This window comes from Glycine soja, chromosome 19, assembly GCF_004193775.1.
Source record: "Glycine soja cultivar W05 chromosome 19, ASM419377v2, whole genome shotgun sequence".
NCBI classification, from domain to species: domain Eukaryota; kingdom Viridiplantae; phylum Streptophyta; class Magnoliopsida; order Fabales; family Fabaceae; genus Glycine; species Glycine soja.
The window spans coordinates 35,199,811-35,221,220 of record NC_041020.1 but is presented as its reverse complement, the minus strand read 5'-3'; the positions used below and the strand labels follow the sequence as shown (position 1 = coordinate 35,221,220).

The window sequence follows — 21,410 nt, the reverse complement described above, 5'->3', positions numbered from 1 at the left end:
GGATAATAAGTTAATAACTAGACAATTCTAGAATCTAGATAGGTGGTGGATAATAAGCCCTCACATGACAGGTGGTGGATAATAAGTTAATAACTAGTTACACTCTTCCACAAATCTTAATCAAAGCCATCGCACTACCCTGATGCACCCTCTCCCAAATTATTTTTTAAATGTATTCCATCTCATTCTGTGTATCTTCCACAACCCCATTATATAACAGACCCTCCATATTCAAAATGGTGCCTTTCACTCCCAGCAACAAATTGCAACAATCAACAAGTAGTCCAACCCGAATAAACATGATGGGAAAAATGAATTCAATTCATATAAAATAAAAATCACAGCGCCCGCAGACCAAAAAAATTCTCTTCGTTGTCTTCCTCACCTCAAGCAAGGGGGTGGCGGCGCGGCGCAGTGACGGGGTCGTCGGAGTGCAGAGTCGTCGCCGGAGTTGTCGGACGGGGTCGTCGGAATCGCCGAACGGAGTTGCCGGAGTCGCAGGTCGAGGTTGCAGTTGCAGCGCAACTTCAATGGAGAAATCGAGAAAGGGTTTCTCGAGCAGTTTGGAGAACAGATCGGGGAGGGAGCTTCAATGGCCAGGTAATACAAAAAAAAAAGGCAAAAATACACTTTCTCGCATTAAGTGAGGGCATTTTTGGCCGTCAGTGTAGCGCGCGAAGTTTTGCGTCGAGATCCCGCCCCGCGCCGCGCCGCCGCTTTAGCGGCCGCGACGGCCGCTACTCTGAACCGCCCCGCTTCTCCTGCCTTCGTCGCGGTAGGGTGCCGCGCCGCGCCGCCGCGATAGCGGCCGCGACGGCCGCTATTAACATTCTAGGTTTACATGTGTCTTAAAAGTGGTTAATTGGGCTGGGTGGATGCTGGGTTTTCAATTTTAGCTGGACATTTATAATGTTTCTTTATTTTATTATTAAACTAAAATAGTATAGCATAGCTTATGGGTCTGTCCAGTGTTTAGTTATTGCGCTGCTCTCTATTTTGCCTCTTTTTTCTTCCAACTTTAAGATGAAATTTTTTTCATCATGCATGTTTTGTCTTTGAAAATCTAGTATGCCTGAATAGTTTGTAGTTAAATGTGGTCAGGCTGATTTTTTAATTCAGAGTTATTAGTTAATACTTCAAAGCTAGAAATTATTTTTTCCTTTCTCAGTCAAACGGTTAAGCGCCTGGCAATTGGAGTCAAATGGTAAAGCTAGAAGCTCTTGCTTTTATTAGCAATGTGTTTAAATGTCCTTGGGGAGCTTTACATCTTACTAATTGTATACTGAAATTTAAACTGAAAGCTTTACTGATTATTTTTTCTTTGTTAATTGTTTTACTATAACCTAACTACAAAGCTTCACCAATTAATCTTGTAGAAAGGTGCTCCAACTGAAGAATCAAAGAGCACTGCTAAACGACCAGATCTAAAGGCCATAAGCAAGGCAAGTGAAAATTCAATGGCTTTATTTTTTCCATAGAATATTGATTACAAGTCTTGGGATTTTTTTTCTGTGATGATCTAGATAGGATTTTGCTCTTCTGATACTTGTCATAGCATTGCCATTAAATTTCACTATCCAAATTTGTTACCATTTATTTTCTTTTTTCTTTATAGTGATGGATGCTTAATATCTTATCAATGTATTTTCTGTGTAAATGTATTAATTTATTAATGTAATTTATACTATTATTTGTTTTGATTTGATTAATTGCATTAATTGAAATCAATTTAATTATACTTTCTAAGATGTACTTGTTTTCTTTTAACACTATCTTCAATTTGGGGATTTTTGGCAGATGATGGAAAATAATGAGATATTGTATCCTGAGAAAAGAATTGGCAACATTCCAGGTTGGTAGCCAATAGCCATCGTACATTGCTATTATTCTTGGCTTATATAACTGAATGGATTTAATCTATTTGCTGTCTCCTAACACTGATAGATGTTTCTCTTAAATAATAACTCGTTATTTGCTTGATCAACTCCTGTGCTGATAGTTCCTTATTCAGTTGTCTTAATTTTCTTGTAATGGTAGGTATTGAGGTTGGATATCAGTTCTATTCTCGTGCTGAAATGGTTGCAGTTGGCTTTCATAGCCACTGGTTAAATGGCATTGATTATATGGGCCAGAGCTATGCCAAAGCGGTAATGGTATTTCTTGCTATGCTGTATTTATTTATTTGTACTTATAAGTGTATAAGGAGTATACATTACTCGAAGTGTGTTTTTTTACTTTCTAGTAATAAGCTGTTAGTCTAGCTACTGTAGTTAGTAGTTAGTTTGTTATTAGTTAGTAGTTAAGTCTGTTAGTCAATGACAGCTTAGTGACAGCTGTATCAACTAAGGTTAGTTGACAGTTAGTATAGTTGACTGTTATCTCAACTATATAAACTGTTTTGTAATCTGTTATGATTTGGGTTGAATAATACTGATTTCTCAATCTCTCAAATTCTCTCAACTCTATTATGGTATTCAGAGCTTAGGTCAAAACCTAAACTTTTTGTTCATGGCTTCCGCATCAATTCCTACTCCGGTTTCTTCTCCTTACTCCCCACTCTCGCAACCAACTCCGTCAGTGAACTCTTAGATTGCTAGTTCCTCAAAGAACTTTGTGCATTCTATTTCTCAGAAGTTGAATGCGAAGAATTATCTCCTTTGGATTCAACAGATTGAACCTGTTATTCGTAGTCATCATCTTGAAGGCTACATAATTAATTCGAGAAATATGCTTCGATTGAAGATCACAATGCTGATAAAGGCACCAGTGAGTGTAGTGTTTGGCAACAAGATCAAATTCTTCTTGTGTGGTTGCAATCCACCATCTTCAGCAACATTCTTCTGTGAGTCATCGGATGTCAATCATCGTGGCAACTTTGGGATCGGATTTAATCACACTTTCAATCTCTAATGCGAGCTAAGTTTCATGAAGTTTGTAATGAGCTTCAAAATCTTTCACTTGATAACTGCTCTAATTATCTTTTGCATGATTAGACACTTGTTAATGAGCTTACTTCGATTGGTGAAACTGTTTCCAATTTTGAACATCTTGACCTAATTCTCGATGGTCTTCTTGATGAGTATGAGTCATTTGTTTCTCTTGTTACTATTCGATTTGATCCGTTTATTGCTGATGAAGTTGAAACATTGTTGCTTGCACATGAAGTGTGCATTGAGCAATCTTGTTAGACAGCTTTAGGTTCTATTAATCTTACTCAAGGTTTAGGATCTGTTAATCTCAACTTTGGAAGGTCTTCTCTCGATAATTCCGTTAATCCAAATTCTGCAGTCTCTGAACCCTAATTCTCAAGCTCTGGTTAATTTGACCACTTAGACCTCTTCTTAGGCCGTGTTTGGTTTTCAAAGCAGATTTTGAAAAGGCTTACGATTCAGTCTCTTGGGATTTTCTGTTATATATGTTGAGGAGGATGGGTTTTTGTGAAAAATGGATATTATGGATTGAGGGCTGCCTAAAATTAGCTTCTATCTCCATATTGATTAATGGCAGCCCTTCATCCGAGTTCACCCTACAAAGAGGCCTAAGACAAGGGGACCCATTAGCTCTGTTATTATTCAACGTTGTTGCGGAGGGACTAAATGGACTGATGAGAGAGGCGACAAAGAAAAATCTGTTTCAAGGCTTCTTAGTGGGTAGAAATGAGGTGGAGGTTAGCATATTACAATATGCAGATGATACACTCTTTTTTGGGAAAGCATCCATGGAAAATGTTAAAGCGATAAAGGTGATTTTGAGAAGCTTCGAAATTGTCTCAGGCCTCAAAATTAATTTCTCAAAGAGTAGTTTTGGGACAATTGGGATGTCAAAGAGTTGGAAGGTGGATGCTGCTAGGTATTTAAATTGCAGGTTATTGGCCATACCATTTCTATATCTGGGCCTCCCAATTGGGGCAAATCCAAGGTGGCCCAACACATGGGATCATGTAGTCAAGAAATGTGAGAGAAAATTGGCAAAATGGAAGCAAAAGCTATTATCTTTTGGGGGAAGGGTAACACTCATAAAGTCTGTCCTAAATTCTATTCCTATATATTTTTTTTAATCTTTTTTCAGGGCTCCAAATAAAATTCTGGACAAATTGGTGTGGATTCAAAGACGATTTGTGTGGGGCGGAGGTGTGGAGGAGAAGAAGATAGCATGGGTAAAGTGGGAGTCGGTGTGCCTAAAAAAGGAGAAAGGTGGAATAGGGATCATGGACTTGAGGAAGTTTAACTATGCACTCCTTGGAAAGTGGTTCCATAACAAAGGAGAATTATGGGCTAGAATATTGGACTCAAAATATGGCGATTGGAGAAATTTGGAGGAAGCAACAAGGGGCAGTAGAGTATCAACATGGTGGAAGGATATAAATATCATAGATCGTTCAGGTGCAGATGGCAGCGTTTTCGATAAAGGGATAAAATGGAAAGTGGGGTGTGGAGAAAAGGCCAAATTTTGGGAGGATGGATGGAAGGAGGATGGAGTACCATTTAAGTTGAAATACCCCACACTTTTCTCCATTTCCAAACAGCAACAACATCTCATAAAGATGATGGGCAACTTCATAACTACAGGTTGGGAATGGGACTTTAAATGGAGAAGGCAACTTTTCGATGATGAGATGGAGATGGCTGTAAAGTTTTTAGAAGATCTAGAAGGTATCAACATCCACCCGGATCGAGAAGACAAGTGGAATTTGGAAGGAAGATGCATCGGGTGTCTATATAGCATGGAGTGGGTACAAGAAGCTTATGTTAGCCCAAACTGATGAAAATCAGGATGGTGTTTTTACTGAGTTGTGGAAGGTCAAGGCTCCTAGCAAAGCTGTGTTCTTCGCGTGGAGACTACTCAGGGATAGATTACCAACAAAAATGAACCTGCGCAGGAGAAATGTGGAAATAAATGATCCCACATGTCCATTCTGCAAATATAAAGATGAGGATGCAACACATCTCTTCTTTAGCTGCAACAAAATAATGTCACTCTGGTGGGAATCAGTATCGTGGACAAACACTTTAGGACCATTTCCACAAATCCCGAGAATGCATTTCCTCCAGCATGTGGTTTGGAATCAAAATGGATCTAGTTCTCAGATTTGGAAATGCTGGTGGATCTCCTTGACCTGGAGTATTTGGCAGCATCGAATTAACATTGTTTTTGAAGGGGACAGTTTTAATGGTAGTAAGATACTGGAGGATGCAGTTTTTCTTTGCTGGACTTGGCAAAAAAATCTGAATAAAGACTTTGACGTGTCGTTTCATTACTGGTCCAGCAATATGAAAGAGACATTTATGTGACTAGGGTGGGACTCTATATGTATTTTGGTAGCTATGGGCCAAGCAAACTGTTAGAATTATGGTTTCCTAATTCAATTTACATACTCTGTATTAGGGAACCATAGTCCTGCTATATTTGGCCCAATGTGTAATTTCAATAGTACAACTTGTACTGATTAACATATAATACAATATTATTTTCACTGAGTAAAAAAAATCAAGGTACAGAAGGAGAACAAGACAGAACAAATGTTTAAGTCACAAAACAACTTTTTGTTCTATGCATTGTTTGGTGAACACAAATAAAACAATATAAAATACTATAATATCCTTTTTAATTTTAAGATAATATATTGTTTTATATAGAAGCACTTTGTGAAGGCAGACTACATGTAGGCATATATTATACTCCCTTGCAAAGCCATTGGATGTAGTTGAATCTCCTCCTTGCTGATGCTGCAGGAGTATAGTTCTCTAGTCCAAATTAGTGTTGTTTTTACCTTTTTTTTCCTTGTTATTCTCCTAAAAAAATAAATCAATAAGTATTATGGGGCATGGGAAGACGAATTGTGGGATGTAAATTAAACCCAAAATGCCAAAGCAATTTAATTAGTTGGAGCACCACTCCGATCTTTCTTAATTGAGAAAATGGAAGACAAATAGAAGGGAGAGGTGAGAGAAAGAGAAAAGAGAGTGGGGAAAGAGACGTGGGGGAGGGAAAAGTGGGCTTTTTTTGTCTTGAGTATTTTGTGCAGGGGACAAAAAGTTGTCCCCTGGTTTAGTAAGTTGCAAAATTTTAGATTTTTGTTCAGTACTGTTCTTATTTGTGCTTTCCTTTAACTAGTATCTTAAACAAATACTGGACAAATATTTAAAAATGCACCCTTAAAGATAGGAGTGAAAAGTTAGTCATAAGATGGAAAAATAGTAGTCTGTTATTTAAGGGAATAAAGTAATATTGGGAGGTTTTTTTTAATTGTAATTGGTTTTTGAAAAAATAGCTCTTTCTTGTATTGCCTTTTCTTTCACTAAATTGAATACATATTCAGAATTTGATTGGAATTTCTTATCATTCATATAAACCTATGCTCCTTGTTCCCTTTTTTTTCTTTTGTTGTCACAGTGCAGCTATGAACTTCCAGTTGCTGTTGCCATTGTTATTTCGGGCATGTATGAGGATGATCTGGATAATGCTGAGGATGTTGTGTACACTGGTCAAGGTGGGCATAATCTGACTGGTGATAAGCGTCAAATTCGGGACCAAAAGTTGGAGCGTGGTAACCTGGCTCTCAAGGTTTGCCTTTTTATTGACCTCTGACCTGCTTAACTAACACTAACTCCCTGGTCCTAGTGAGGTGCACTTAGCCAAAGCTAACAGCCCTTACAATCATTTTCATGCTGTCTAACACTAGATGGGCGCTGTTAACAAAAGCTAACATCCCTTACAATCATTTTACAAAACTGTTTTCACAGTTGTACAATTACGTACTCCAATACCCCCCTCAAACTCAAGGGGAAGAGTTTTCAGAAGAAACACTCTTTACATAGAGTTTGCCTCCAAGAGCTTCAAATCTTGATGCAGAAAGATGCTTATTCAGAACATCAGCCCACTGATTCAGAGCTGGAATATGGACAATAGAGAGCTGCTTGGCCAGAATCTTCTCTCTTACAAAAAATACATCAATTTCCATGTGTTTTGCACGACTGTGAAATACTGGATTGTGTGCAATAAAGATAGCACTCTGATTATCACAGAAGATTACAGGAATTGTAAATGGAACTTGTAATTCTGTCAGTAGAGTATGAATCCAAGTTAACTTGGTGGAAGTTTGAGCTATGTTGCGATATTCAGCTTCAATGCTGAACCTGGCAATAACTTTTTGTTTGCGAGACCACCAAGATATTAAATTTGGACCAATAAATATAACAGTCCCTGAGGTGGAGCACCTGTCATCCATATTAGATGCCCAATCAGCATCACAAAAAGCTTGACTAATCAAGAGCTTTGTAACAGAATTAGTTGAAGAAGCAGATCATGAAACAAAGTGCCTTTGAGATACCTTAAAATTCTTTTCCCCACTACCCAGTGAGAGTCCAGAGGGGCAGCCATAAATTGACAAACTTTATTGACAGCAAAGCTGATTTTAGGTCTTGTAAGGGTAGCATATTGTAATGCACTAACTACAGATCTGTATAGAGTTGGATCAGCACCATGTCTTAACAACTTGCAGTTGGAGACCATTGGAGAAGAAATCAAATGAGCTTCAACCATGTGAGTTTTGTGAAGTAAATCAAGAATGTATTTACTTTGAGTGGTCAGGATAGAATTGTTGGACAGATACTTGATTTCCAAACCCAAGAAATAATCTAAATGACCAAGTTGCTTGAGTGAGAATGCAATGTTTAGTCTGTTTGTGAGCTGCTGAATCAAAGTGGTTGAGCTACCTGTGAGAATTATATCATCCACATAGACCAAAAGGTAAACAACATGCATTTGCTGCCGATAGATAAATAGGGATGAATCACTCTTGCTCCCAACAAAACCAAACTAGAGCAGAGTAGACTTCAGCCTGTCAAATCATTGCCTTGGAGCCTGTTTAGGCATAGGTAGCTTTGTTGAGCTTGCAGACTAAAGACTTATCTGCAACTTCAAAACCAGGAGACTATATCATAAAGATAGATTCATCAAGAGACCCATTTAGAAAAGCATTGTTCACATCAAGTTGAAACAACTTCCACTCATAGGATAGAGCAAGAGTGAGAATAATTCAAATAGTGATAGACTTGATCACGGGAGAAAAAGTTTCATGAAAATCAAAACCATAAACTTGATGAAACCCCTTAGCTACTATCTTGCTTTGAACCTGTTAATGGAACCATCAACATTTTCCTTTACCCTGAAAACCCATTTACAACCAATGACCTGTCTATTAGGAGGTAATGGTACTAAGTCCCAAGTATTATTCTTCTGCAAGGCATCATACTCTTGCTGCATAGTAGTAATCTAATTTGTATTTTCCAAAGCTTGTTTCATAGTTTTAGGCTCAGAATGGGTAAGAAACAGGTAGTCAAGGATTGTGAATTCCAGATTTAGACCTTGTTTGCATAGGGTGAATATTCATTGGTATACAATTGGGTACAGAAACAGACTCTGAAGTGGATGTAGCAAGGGTAGTAGACTCTAAAATTTGAGGCTGAACAGATGTAGGTGCAGAGGAAGTGGATGATTGAGGTACTAAAATAGTGGTGATAGGGGAATGAGCAGGTAAAGGAGAATATCCAGGGGGAACAAGAGGAACAAAAGTTGAATTAGCAGGTGACATTTGAGATGTTTGAGGGATAGAGCTAACAAAAGGTGGAGAAAGGTTAGGATTGAGACTAAAGTTGGAATCAAGACTTTTAGTGGAGTTAGAGGAAGAGGGAAACAAATCAGAATAGGGAAATCTTAACTTATTAAACAAAGCATACTTGGAAATGTAAACTCTACCAGATGAAGACAAAACATTTGTAACCCATGTGAGAAGAGGAATAACCTAGAATAAACACTCTTGAGATTGAAAATTAAGTTTGTGTATGGTAGGGTCTTAGTAAAGGAAAACAGGCACATCCAAAAGTTTTAAGAAAATGATAATCAGGATCCTTAGTAAACAATGTAACAAAAGGAATAGCAAATTTGAGGAAAGTAGTGGGAAGCCTGTTAATTAGATAGACAACTATAGAAAAGGCATAATCCCAAAACTGCAATGGTAAAGAGGCATGATGCAACAATGTAAGGCCCAAATCAACTATATATCTGTTTTTTCTTTCAACAACACCATTTTGGTAATGAGTGCGGGGAAATATTAGTCTGTGAGAGATGCCAAAGGAGGCTAGAAGAGCAGAGAAAGGTCTGTACTCACCTCCCTAATTAGATTGAATACTCTTGATTTTGGTGTTAAGCTGTAGTTCAACCATTGACTTGAAAGTTTGGAAAACAGAAATGGTTTCAGCCTTGGACTTTCTAGGAAATATTCAGGTGTACCTAGGGAAAGCATCAATGAAGGAGACATAATATGTATAACCAGCATGAGGTAACATGAGAAGGTCCCCACAAATTTGTGAAAATAAGCTCTAGAGGGGAGTAAATAGAAGCAGAACTGTGAGAAGGTAATCTATGTGATTTGCCCATACAACAACAGGAACAAAAGCTTGTGGAATTTTTATTCAATGGAGAAATGTTACAATAAGTGAGAACAGTTTTCATTACATGATCATTAGGGTGCATTAACCTAGCATGCTAGAGGTTAGCAACACTGGAAGAAGCAACAATAGAATTGGAAACTATACTAGAGCTATTATTAACAGTAGCAGCTGAACTAGGGAAGCCAACATTTGAAACAGGGAAGGGTTGTCTTGAAGCTTGAGATTGTAAAAAGAATAAAGTCCATCAGCACCAACAACTCCTTGAAGAAGATCTTATTGGTCTCCTGAGATTTCACAAGACATAAATGAGGATGAAATTCAAAGAAATCAGAGTTATCATTGGCAAATTGACTCACACTTAATAAATTTTTCGAAATTGAAGGAACATGTAGTAATTTGTGAAGTTTAAAAGTTATGCCAACATCATTAGGAGACACAAAAGATGAGGAACCGGTATTAGAAATACTTAAACCTCTACCATTGCCTGTGAAGATTCGATTGGGTCCATCAAAATTGGTGAACTGTTTAATATTCAGTGAGTCACCAATCACATGAAAACTGGCTCTAGAATCTGAAATCTTGGTGGAGCTAGTTGGACCATTCCCATGAGAGGACGAATTTGTGAGCATGGCATTGGGTTGGTTGTGGCTTGGAACATTGGTCTTAGAATTGGGATTAACCCAGGTATTGGAGGTTCTGGCTGAACTAGTGGAGTAAGGGAGGGGTTGAAGTGTGGTAGGATAAAGAAAAGTTAGAGATTCATGGGGTTGAAAATTCATCAGTCCTAAAATGGAAAACATTAGCAGGATGCCCATATTTGAGACCAATTTGACATTGGAAGTTAGCAAACCGTCCAATGCTGCATCCTCTACCAAAGCCACCACCATTGCGTCCGACAACTCGGTAAAAAAAAAGCATTGCAACCACCGTTGCGGCCATACAAACCTCGAGAACCACTAGAATTACTAGTTTTGTAAGCGTTTGGATGCGAACAACCTAGAGTGTAGTTTAACAACGTAGAACTTATCACCTGTGCATCTCTGTTGTAGGGATGGGTTGAAGTGTGGTAGGATAGAAAAAGGTTAGAGATTCATGGGGCTGAAAATTTGTATCAGTCTTGAAATGGCAAACATTAGCAGTATGCCCATATTTGAGGCAAATTTGACACTGGAAGTTAGCAAACCGTCAAATGCTGCATCCTTTGCCAAAGCCGCCACCACTGCGTCTGGCACCTCGGTCAGAAAAAGCACCATGACCACCGTCGCGGCCATACGAACCTTTAGGACCACCAGAATCACCAGTTTTATGAGCGTTTGGATGCGAATAACCTTGAGTGTAGTTTAAAGATGTAGAACTTATCTCCTGTGCATCTCTATTGTAGTGTGTTAGCCGAGTTTCATGACCATAGAATAAAGCTTCTATCTCTGTGATGGATGGAGTGCACATCTTACTCTCGATTATAGAGATCAATGGCGCGTAATCTGACGGTAATCCTTCGAAGAGGGCATCAACATATTCCTCGTGACGAATAGGAATGCCAATGCTAGCAAGTTCATAAACATATCCTTTGATTTTGCGTAATTACTCGTTAATCGACTTGCCGTCACGAGTAACTACACGCATTGCAGTGCGAAACTGTCGCACACGGGATTTCCTATGAAGGCTAAAGTACTTGTGAATTTTATCCCAAACTTGATAGGAGTGATTGGATCCAAGAACGCGCGATAATACATATTTGGAAAGAGTAGATTGTAGCCAAACAAGGAGCGTTTGGTCTTGAACCTCCTAGGCTTCATAGGCAGGGTTGACGCGATCTGCAATTTGATCCTCCTCTATGAGATAAGAGGTAGAACAACTGGATTAACAACAAAACGCTGCAACTTGTGTGATTTGATAAGCGGTTCAACATGTTGATGCCAGTGAAGATAATTTGAGTCATCAAGTTTTTCCACAATGGAGTTGGGAAACAATTGAGAATCAGAGTTCGAAGGAGCTTAAGCCATGAACACACTGAGTTGAACCTTGTGAAGGAACGATGATTACGAAAAAATGGCTCTAGATACCATGTTCAATAAACTGAGAGAGAAAAGTAGAGAGAAAATTGAAGAAATGTGTAACTGATATTATTGATCTAAAAAGTTAGTTAGAGTTAGTTACAACAGAGGTATATATAGACCTCTGACCTGTTAAACTAACACTAACAGATTCTAACTCCCTGATCCTAGTGAGGTGCAGTTAGCCAAAGCTAACAGCCCTTACAATCATTTTACTGCTATCTAACACTAGATGGGTGCTGTTCTAACAGCCCTTACAATCATTTTACAAAACTGTTTTCACAATTGTACAATTACATACTCCAATATCTCTCAATACCTTTGAATTTTGTTAATAATTTGTTGTTTCTTCTCAGTAGTATAATTGATGATTAATTTTGCTGTCTGTGTTATTGAATGATGAGAATTATGGTTTTGTTCCATGGGAAGGTTATGCCATTGTTTGTAAATTATCTGCAGTTCTATGGAATGTAAGTAGAAATTTGTAAATTTGTTTTTGTAGGTGAGGTTGATTGTTTGGATCACACTGTCATTGGGTTTGGTTAAAAACAAAATTCTTAGGGATGTTATTCAACATGAGAGATCCTATTTAATGATTTCCTCTAGTGTCCTTATTGGTCGTCTTTTATCTTTTTTCACATGCTTAAAATTGTGTAATCTACTGTTCTTTCTGAGGCCTATAGTAGATTTCTTTGCAAATGTCAAAACCACCTTAGTCGATTTTCTAATATCTTTTTCTCAATGAGTTTTTAAACAAAATATCTTTGTATATAATATTTTTTGTATCTTGTTCCTTTTTGTGTGACCACACATCCACCTTAGTTTAACACTTTCTACCATTGAGCATATTTGGTCATATAATAGTACGAAAAATCTTCCCTGAGTTTGGTAGGTACTTTAAAGTCACAAATAACCCATGTCGTCTTTCTCCATTTCAATCAATTAGCTTGTATCTTATGTGATATTTGAGTATCTTACTCCTACACAGGAGTTCTTCTCTTTGTATTGTGACTTGTATAGTTGTTACTACTACTGTTTAGTTAGTTAACAGTTAACTGTTTGTATTGCTCTGATACCATATTGAGTTTCTGTTATTGATTCTAAATGAGAAAAGTTAGTTACAACTGTTTGGATCTCTCTATATGTAGAGAGACCAATAGATAACAGAAAGCTAACCACAGTAGTTAACAAATCATGGCTAACTGTTAACTAACTAAACAGCAGTAGTGACAGTTGTACAAGGCCAATACAAAAGAGAAGAACTCCTGTGTAGGAGTAAGGTACTCTAAAATTGGTAGGAGAAAGCCTTGGTGAGGATGTTAGCATACTGCAGATGAGCTGGAACATACACAACCTGAAGCAGCTTACTAAGCACTTTTTCCCTAACAAAGAACAGATCAAGCTCCATATGCTTGGTCCTGGCATGCAGAACTGGATTGTGAGCTAGGGAAACTGTACTTTTGTTATCACAATGGATAACAGGAATAGTGTGTTGAGCCTGAAGTCCAGACAAAAGAAACCGGAGCCAAGACACTTCAGCAGTAACCAATGCAAGACTCCTATATTCAACTTCAGTGTTGGACCGGACCACAACAATTTGCTTCTTGGATCACCAAGAAATTAGATTAGGACCAAAGAAAAAACCAATTCCAGAAGTGTATCTTCTGTCATTAAGGTCAACAACCCAATCTGCAACACAATATGCTAAGATAAATTCTGGCGGGTGAGCAAGTTCCTTCAATGGACAACCTAGTAGCTAGGCTTCTTTGTGTTCCTACTTTGGTGAGGTGAAAACTCAACTGTAGCAGCTGAAACTTCAGCAACATCTACTGAAACATCAGCCATGGTGGCATTTCGTGGAAGAGGAGGTCGTGGAAATAGAGGAAAACACAATAGAGGTGGACATCCTCAATGTACATATTGCAAAAAGCCTGGTCATACTCAAGAAAAGTGCTATGCCTTGCATGGTTATCTTGACAATGTAGCACATGTCGCCAAATCTGAAAAATCGAAATCCAAATTTTTTGATGAGGAGTATCAGGACTATCTGAGGCTGAAATCCAATAGTCAAGCCCATTCCTCTTCAGGGCCAAGTGTCTCAACAACTTGTATTTCTCAATCTATGGATGGTCAAAATCCATGGTTAATTGACTCAGGTGCCTCTGATCATATTTCTGGCAATAGCTTTTTGTTCTCATCTATCTTTCCACCTAAATTTCCTCATCTTGTTACTTTAGCAAATGGGTCCAAAGTTGCCTCTCAAGGAATTGGTCAAGTTCTCCTTTCTTCTTCCTTAAAATTAAATTCTATTTTGTACATTCCAAATTGTCCTTATAACTTAATTTCTCTGAGCCAATTGACTCACTCTTTAAATTGTTCAATAACGTTTAATGTTGATTCCTTTATCATACAAGAACGAGGTACAGGCTGTCTGATTGGCGCAGGGCATGAATCACGAGGCCTTTATTATCTCAAATCCAACTCATTCGTGTCCTGTTTTGCAGCCTCTTCTCCAAAACTTTTGCATGACCGTTTAGGTCACCCTAGTTTGACAAAATTGAAGATCATGGTTCCTAGTCTTAGCAACTTCAGAAGTTAAAATGTGAGTCGTGCCAATTAGGCAAACATGTTATCCTCTTTCCCTAGACAAACTGAAAAAAGATGTAACTCGGTTTTCTCTACCATTCATTTAGATATTTGGGGACCATGCCAAGTAACATCTTTTGGTTTCAGATATTTGTAACCTTTATCGATGAATACTCTCGATGTACTTGGGCTTACCTAATAAAAGAGATCTACACTTTTGTCCATCTTCAAGTCCTTTAATGAGATTAAGAACCAATTTGGCAAAACAATTGAAATTTTTAGAAGTGACAATGCCAAAGAATATTTTTTTGCTAAACTTTCTTTGTTTTTATCCTTACAGATTATTCTGCATCAATCCCCATGTCCACGCACACCACAACAAATGGAATAGCAGAAAGAAAGAATCGACATTTAGTTGAGATTCCATGCTCCCTGATGCTTAATACCAATGTTCCAGTACATCATTGGGGAGATGTAGTTTTGACTGCCTGTTTTTTAATAAATAGGATGCCATATTCTCTTAACAACAAAATTCCTTATTCCATTGTTTTTCCACATGAATCGTTGTATCATGTCACCCCTAATGTTTTTGGTTGTACATGTTTTGTACATAATGTCTCACCAAGATTAGACAAACTTTTTGCAAAGGTTATTAAGTGTGTTTTTTTAGGATATTCTCGCCTGCAAAAAGGTTACAAAGCTTATTCTTCACAAACTAAAAAGTGTTACATGTCTGCTGATGTTACTTTCTTTGAAGAGACTCCTTATTTCTCATCCTCCATGCAGAATCTTGGTTCCATACAGCAAGTTCTATCTGTTCCATCTTTTGGTCCTATGATACTTCCTACCCAAGACCCTTATGACCAAGAAGGACATTCGCATCAGTCTCTTATCCTTAGTTCAACTGATAGTGCCTCTCCTTCTCCACACAGGACACAAGGAGCTAGTTAGTTGTTCAGTGCCTGTAGGTTCTCCTGATTCATGTCCTTTGACATCAGCTCCCCATATGATAGATCCTTCCTCAATATCACATCCTAGTGAATCAAGTTCTGATTGGCCCATTGCTATTAGGAAAGGTATTAGATCTACCCGAAATTCTCACCCTATTTACAATTTTGAGTTATCATTGCATATCTCCTTCGTCTCTTCCTTGTCTTCTATTACTATTCCTAAAAATGTTCAAGAGACACTTGATCATCTTGGTTGGCGACAAGCCATGATTGTTGAAATGTAGGTTCTTGAGAACAATGACACATGGAAATTTGTTCCTCTTCCCCTTGGGAAAAGACAGTTGGTTGCATATGAGTTTATGTTGTTAAATGGTAATGAGAGGTAGAGAGAGAGAGAGAAACACTGGGGGGGAGAGGTAGTTACCCAATAACAGAGAGACAGAGAGAGAGCCTCAGGGAGAATCTCCGACGGGTACACCCATGGAATAGAGACAGAAACCAGCAATCCGTCATCTCAAACTGGAGGGACCATAAGGATATATCATCCTTTTACTTCACACGATTCTCAGATGAAATTACAGAAAAGGAGCTATGGTACCATTTCAAGAAGTGGGGTGATGTGAAGGAAATTTTCGTACCCACCAGAAGAAATTCCAACAGAAGGAGGTATGGTTTCGTCAGATTCAAAGGGGTAAATGATACTCACCTTTTGGCAAAACAGCTGGACAGGATCATCATCGGAGGGTTAAAGCTCTATGTTAACATACCAAGGTACGATCGGGAGACGACAAGAAAAGGGGTTGTTGAAAGGAAAGTTACGAACCAGGCAGACAGGGTCCTGAACATTGTGGATAGAACCCCAAAACAAGCTCACTCTAACCCGGGATCATACGTAGAGGCACTGAAAAGAAACATTAGAATTCTGGGACATGGCACGCATCAAAATAATCGTGGCCAAAGATATGAGACCTCCAAATCCTCAGTTACTCTTGACATAGCCCCCGAAGATCATAACTGGGTGAAGGATGCGTGGGTAGGGAGGTTGAAGAATCCAGCCATGTTTGATAGACTAGAGGACGAAATACTTTGGGAGACAGGAATGAATATATCACCCAAGTACATAGGGGACGACCTAGTCCTTCTACTTGGCCTTCGCGACGTGGAAGCAGAGCAACTCACCAATGGCAACCAACAAGGAGGTGCATCGCTATTTTACTCAATGGAGAAGTGGACTCCAACTCTACGCACTGGATCCAGGTTAATATGGGTACAGATTTGGGGCATTCCGCTTCAGGCTTGGTCAATGAAGTACATCCAGTAGATCGTAGCAACTATGGGGGATATGGTGGATATGGATGATGACGCGGAAGATAGAAGGAGGCTCGATAGGGCTAGGGTGCTTGTCAAGACTCCGTGGACTCCGACGATCAGGCATACCGTGGAGGTTCACATCGGAGACGAACACTTTAAAGTGTTTATCGTGGAGGAATGCGGTGGCGACACTCATGCATGTCGGAGAGGTCGCCGCAGTTTTTGCGAATCGTCGGAGGAGATTGACTCCGACGAAAGCTATAGCGGGAGCTCTACCCCGAGGTCGTCTCTCGGGATGGTGGACGCCGGACTCGTCGCAGAGGTGCCGGCGACATCGAAACCCCTATCAATAGTAGACCCACCCAACAACGCCGACGAGGACCGACAAACGAAGTTTTTACCCACTGGTTTCAGTGATCACCATTACACACCGGGTAAAGCAAGTATCTCGCGAGTGCAAGGTAGCAGATGCCAGGCCACCTCATGTGACCAGACGCCGTCTGCAGTACCACAACCAACGGTCACCTGCCATCGTGATACGCAATCCAAATGTGGAAAACAGAAGGATATCGGGAGCGCCACCCCTGCAGAAATGACGGAGCTGAATCATGCAAAAGGAAAAAGTGTGTTGGAGGAGAGTTGTGAGGAGTCAACGTCTCTAGGGGCAATGGGAAGGGATATTTGTAATAAAGCAGAATTGGGGGACGTGGCAGAAACTCACCCCACCAATGAGGCACGTGACCAAGTTGAGGATGGGTTATTAAAATATCAAATTACACACGTGACATATCCTGAAACAGCAACGCTGGAGAAGGGTGAAAGCAGTCTTGTAGACAGCATAGGGCCCAATAGAAGGATGGGGCCTTCTAATCACACCCCCCCACAAGAATTGCAACCTTTGGGCCTATCCCCAAAAAACAGCAAAGGTGACACGGAAAGCGCTTGTAAGGTTTACTCCAGACAGCGGTGGTCCAAAAAGAAAATAGACATGGGCCACACTTCTCCTAAAATAATGACACAATTGGGAATGAGCAAATCGCACGGCCAGCACCTTCAGAATGAAATACAGCAGGGGAGTGTAGATATAGTTTCAGCAGTACAAGGTGAAGATACAGACGTATTCAGTGAAACACAATGCTTTCAACAGGCAACCAACATTTGGAGCATGGCTAAACACCTTGGGGCTACAGGTGGAGAAGATCAACACTTAGTCATTCAGAAAATAAAAGAAATGGAGGAAAGAGATAAGAGGGAAGCAGAGAGGTTGGGAGTCAGCAGGAATTGCCCATGAATATATATCATATAATGTGAGGGGGTTAGGGAGGGGGGTAAAATGGGCAGCCATCCGGAGATTGGTCAAGATGGAGAATGTCGACATGATATGTTTACAGGAGACAAAGAAGGAGGTGATTGAAAAAGCCATGTGCCAAACACTGTGGGGAGATGCTGAGGTTTGTTGGGAAATGCAATCAGCTGTGAACACAGCAGGAGGCATACTGTGCTTATGGAGTGAAAATTCTTTTAAGTTACATAGGAGTGTCATCGGAAATGGATTTATTCTTCTAGTAGGGGAGTGGGTTAAGGAAGCACAGCTAATCAATATAGTCACAGCTTATTCCCCTTGTGATCTTCAGAATAAACGGTTACTGTGGGAGCAAGTCAAACAGCTGAAAAACTCTATACCTGGGGAGTTGTGGTGTATCCTAGGTGATTTCAACAGCATTAGGGACCCAGCAGAAAGATTTGGTACTTGCCAAAGAGAATTTGGGACAAACAGCATCAATGAATTCAATGAGTGGATAGATGATTTGGAGGTTGTTGAGCCACCATGGTTGGGAAGAAAATTCACATGGGTCAGACCGAATGGGGCCTCTAGAAGTAAGCTTGATAGATTTTTGTTGTCTCCAGAATGGCTTGATAAATGGCCTGCAAGCACTCAAATTACCTTACCTAGGAATTTCTCAGACCACTGCCCTATCAAGCTTAGATCAACATCTGTTGACTGGGGTCCTAAACCATTTAGGATCCTAGATTGCTGGTTAACAGACACTTCTTTCAAAGAAACAGTTCTTAACTGCTGGTCATCTAGTCAGCAAGCTGGATGGGGGGGGGGGGGGGCTATGTTCTCAAACAAAAAATAAAGAGACTCAAGGACAGATTGAAAACCTGGAATAAGGAGAGTTTTGGAGACACCATGAAGAAGGTCAAGAAGATTGAAGAGGACCTAAACAAATTAGTGGCTGATACAAGTCATAGGCAGCTATCCAGTCAAGAAGAGATAAGAAGAAGACAATTGCAGGAGGCCCTATGGGTAGCTGCCCAAGCTCATGAGTCACTGCTGAGGCAAAAGGCGAGAATAAGATGGATCAAGCAAGGAGATTGCAACTCTAGGTTTTTTCATTTGATGATGAATGCGAACCGCAGGAGCAACTCACTAAAGGGAGTCATGATAGGTGATACATGGACAACAGACCCAACTACGGTGAAGGAGGAAGTTCGATCATATTTTTCACAAAAATTTCAGGAATCAGATCACCATAGAATTAGGCTGGATGGAATCTGTTTTCAGTCAATCAGTATGCAGCATAATGATATGTTGGTGGCCCGCTTTCAAGAAGAGGAAGTAAAACAAGCTATATGGGATTGTGGGAGCAACAAATGTCCAGGCCTTGATGGTTTGAATTTCAAGTTTATAAAGCAGTTCTGGCAGATGTTGAACCCTGATGTTCTTCGCTTCCTTGACGAATTCCATGTCAATGGTGTCTTCCCTAGGGGATGTAACGCATCCTTTATAACGTTAATTCCCAAGACGACTGACCCACAATTTTTGAATGACTACAGACCTATTTCCCTTATAGGCTGTATGTACCAAATAGTTTCAAAGGTGCTAGCAAACAGAATGAAGAAAGTGATGCCGTTTATCATAGATGAGACTCAATCTGCGTTCATTGAGGGAAGACACTTATTACAAAGTGTCCTTGTTGCGAATGAGGTGGTTCATGAGGCCAAATCAAGTAACAAGTCGTGTCTCGTCTTCAAAGTCGATTACGAGAAGGCTTATGATTCCGTTTCATGGGACTTTGTGCTGTACATGCTGGGAAAAACAGGTTTTAACTCTAAATGGGTCAAATGGATCGAGGGATGTTTGAAATCAGCGTCTATCTCTGTGTTGGTGAACGGTAGCCCCTCGGCTGAGTTCATACCTAAAAGGGGCCTTAGGCAAGGAGACCCTCTAGCACCTTTCCTGTTCAATGTAGTGGCTGAAGGTCTAAATGGGCTGATTAGGAGAGCTAAGGAGGTAAACCTGTATAAGGGCTACAAAATAGGTGCAGATTGTGTGGATATCAGCATTCTCCAATATGCTGATGACACGATCTTTTTTGGGGAAGCATCCATGGAGAACGTTATGGCCATTAAAGCTATTCTTAGAACGTTCGAACTTGCTTCAGGCCTAAAAGTTAACTTTGCAAAGAGTTGTTTTGGAGCTTTTGGTCAATCACATCAATGGAAGCAACAGGCAGCCACGTTGTTGAATTGCGGAATGCTGGCTCTTTCGTTTCTGTACCTGGGAATACCAATTGGGGCAAACCCGAGGCGAGGTCTCATGTGGGATCCTATCATCCACAAATGCGAGAGAAAACTAGCCAAGTGGAAACAGAGGCACATATCCATGGGGGGGAGAGTGACCTTAATACAATCAGTGCTAACATCGATTCCTATTTATTTCTTCTCTTTTTTCAAGATACCTGAAGTTGTGGTGGATAGGTTGGTGAGACTGCAGCGTAGGTTCTTATGGGGTGGCGGATCGGATCAAAATAAGATTGCATGGGTCGGGTGGGATACAATGTGCTTACCAAAAGACAAGGGTGGGCTGGGCATTAAGGATATCAATAACTTTAACATTGCACTGCTTGGAAAATGGAGGTGGCAACTCATGCAGCATAATGGAGAACTATGGGCTAGAGTGGTGGAATCCAAGTATGGAGGTTGGCGGGGTTTGAACGAAGCAGAAAGAGTGGGATCTGAATCAATATGGTGGAGAGATTTAAAAAGGGCTCTAATTCACTCACAACAAGGTCAGCTTATTCAGAATGGTTTGAAGTGGAAGGTGGGCAGCGGAGACAAAATTAAATTTTGGGAGGATAGATGGATATGTGGGGAGGAGTCTTTGGCAGAAAAATTCCCTAGGCTTTATATGATTTCATCACAGCAGCAGCAACTCATTCAACAGATGGGAAGCCATAAGGAAAATGGATGGGAGTGGAATTTTACTTGGAGAAGGGCACTGTTTGAAAATGAAATAGACTTGGCTGTAAATTTCCTAGATGAGGTTCAGCACAAGACCATCCAGCAACAAGAAGCAGATGTATGGAAGTGGATCAGAGAACCATCAGGTCAATACTCGGCTCACAACGCGTATAATGCACTAATGGAGGGAGCAGAAATTGCAAGCCAGGAGGAGTGTTTTGATAAGTTATGGGCTTTAAAGGTTCCTAGCAGAGTAAAAGTCTTTACATGGAGGCTACTTCGGGATAGACTTCCCACAAGACAGAATCTTCAGTGGAGACAAGTGCCGATCCTAGAAATGTCTTGTCCTTTGTGTGGAACTGCAATTGAGGATGCTGCTCATCTATTCTTTCACTGCAGCAGAATCCAACCCATTTGGTGGGAGTCTATGTCATGGTTGAATTTAAAAGGTGCTGCCCCACTCACCCCAAAACAGCACTTCCTTCAACATATGGATGTTCAAGCACATGAAGTCAGGATTAACAGGTGGCAATGCTGGTGGCTGACCTTAACATGGTCCATTTGGAGGCATAGGAACAGCATTCTGTTCTCTAATGAAACCTTTAATGCCAACAAGTTATTCGAAGATGCAGTATTTAATCTTTGGACTTGGCTGAGGAACTTAGAGAAAGGCTTTACAACCCACTTTAATCAGTGGTCTAGTAATATTAGACAAGGTTTTTTGTATTAGTAGTGGACAGAATACGCATATTGCATCTATACCCATACCATGGTTCTCCCTCAGAATATGTATGTCTGATTGTGGAACC

The 21,410-nt window shown here is 40.0% G+C and overlaps 1 protein-coding gene across 2 annotated transcripts in view; it reads left to right on the top strand.

Annotated features, from left to right (window-relative positions):
- LOC114398360 (histone-lysine N-methyltransferase, H3 lysine-9 specific SUVH4-like) overlaps positions 1 to 21,410 on the top strand; it is a 34,364-nt gene that overhangs the window by 5,417 nt on the left and 7,537 nt on the right. For both annotated transcript variants that reach the window (XM_028360549.1, XM_028360548.1), the window contains exons 4-7: positions 1,377 to 1,442; positions 1,798 to 1,852; positions 2,038 to 2,147; positions 6,394 to 6,564. In XM_028360549.1, coding sequence (XP_028216350.1) covers positions 1,377 to 1,442; positions 1,798 to 1,852; positions 2,038 to 2,147; positions 6,394 to 6,564 — 402 coding nt within the window. The remainder of the gene's footprint in view (positions 1 to 1,376; positions 1,443 to 1,797; positions 1,853 to 2,037; positions 2,148 to 6,393; positions 6,565 to 21,410) is intronic.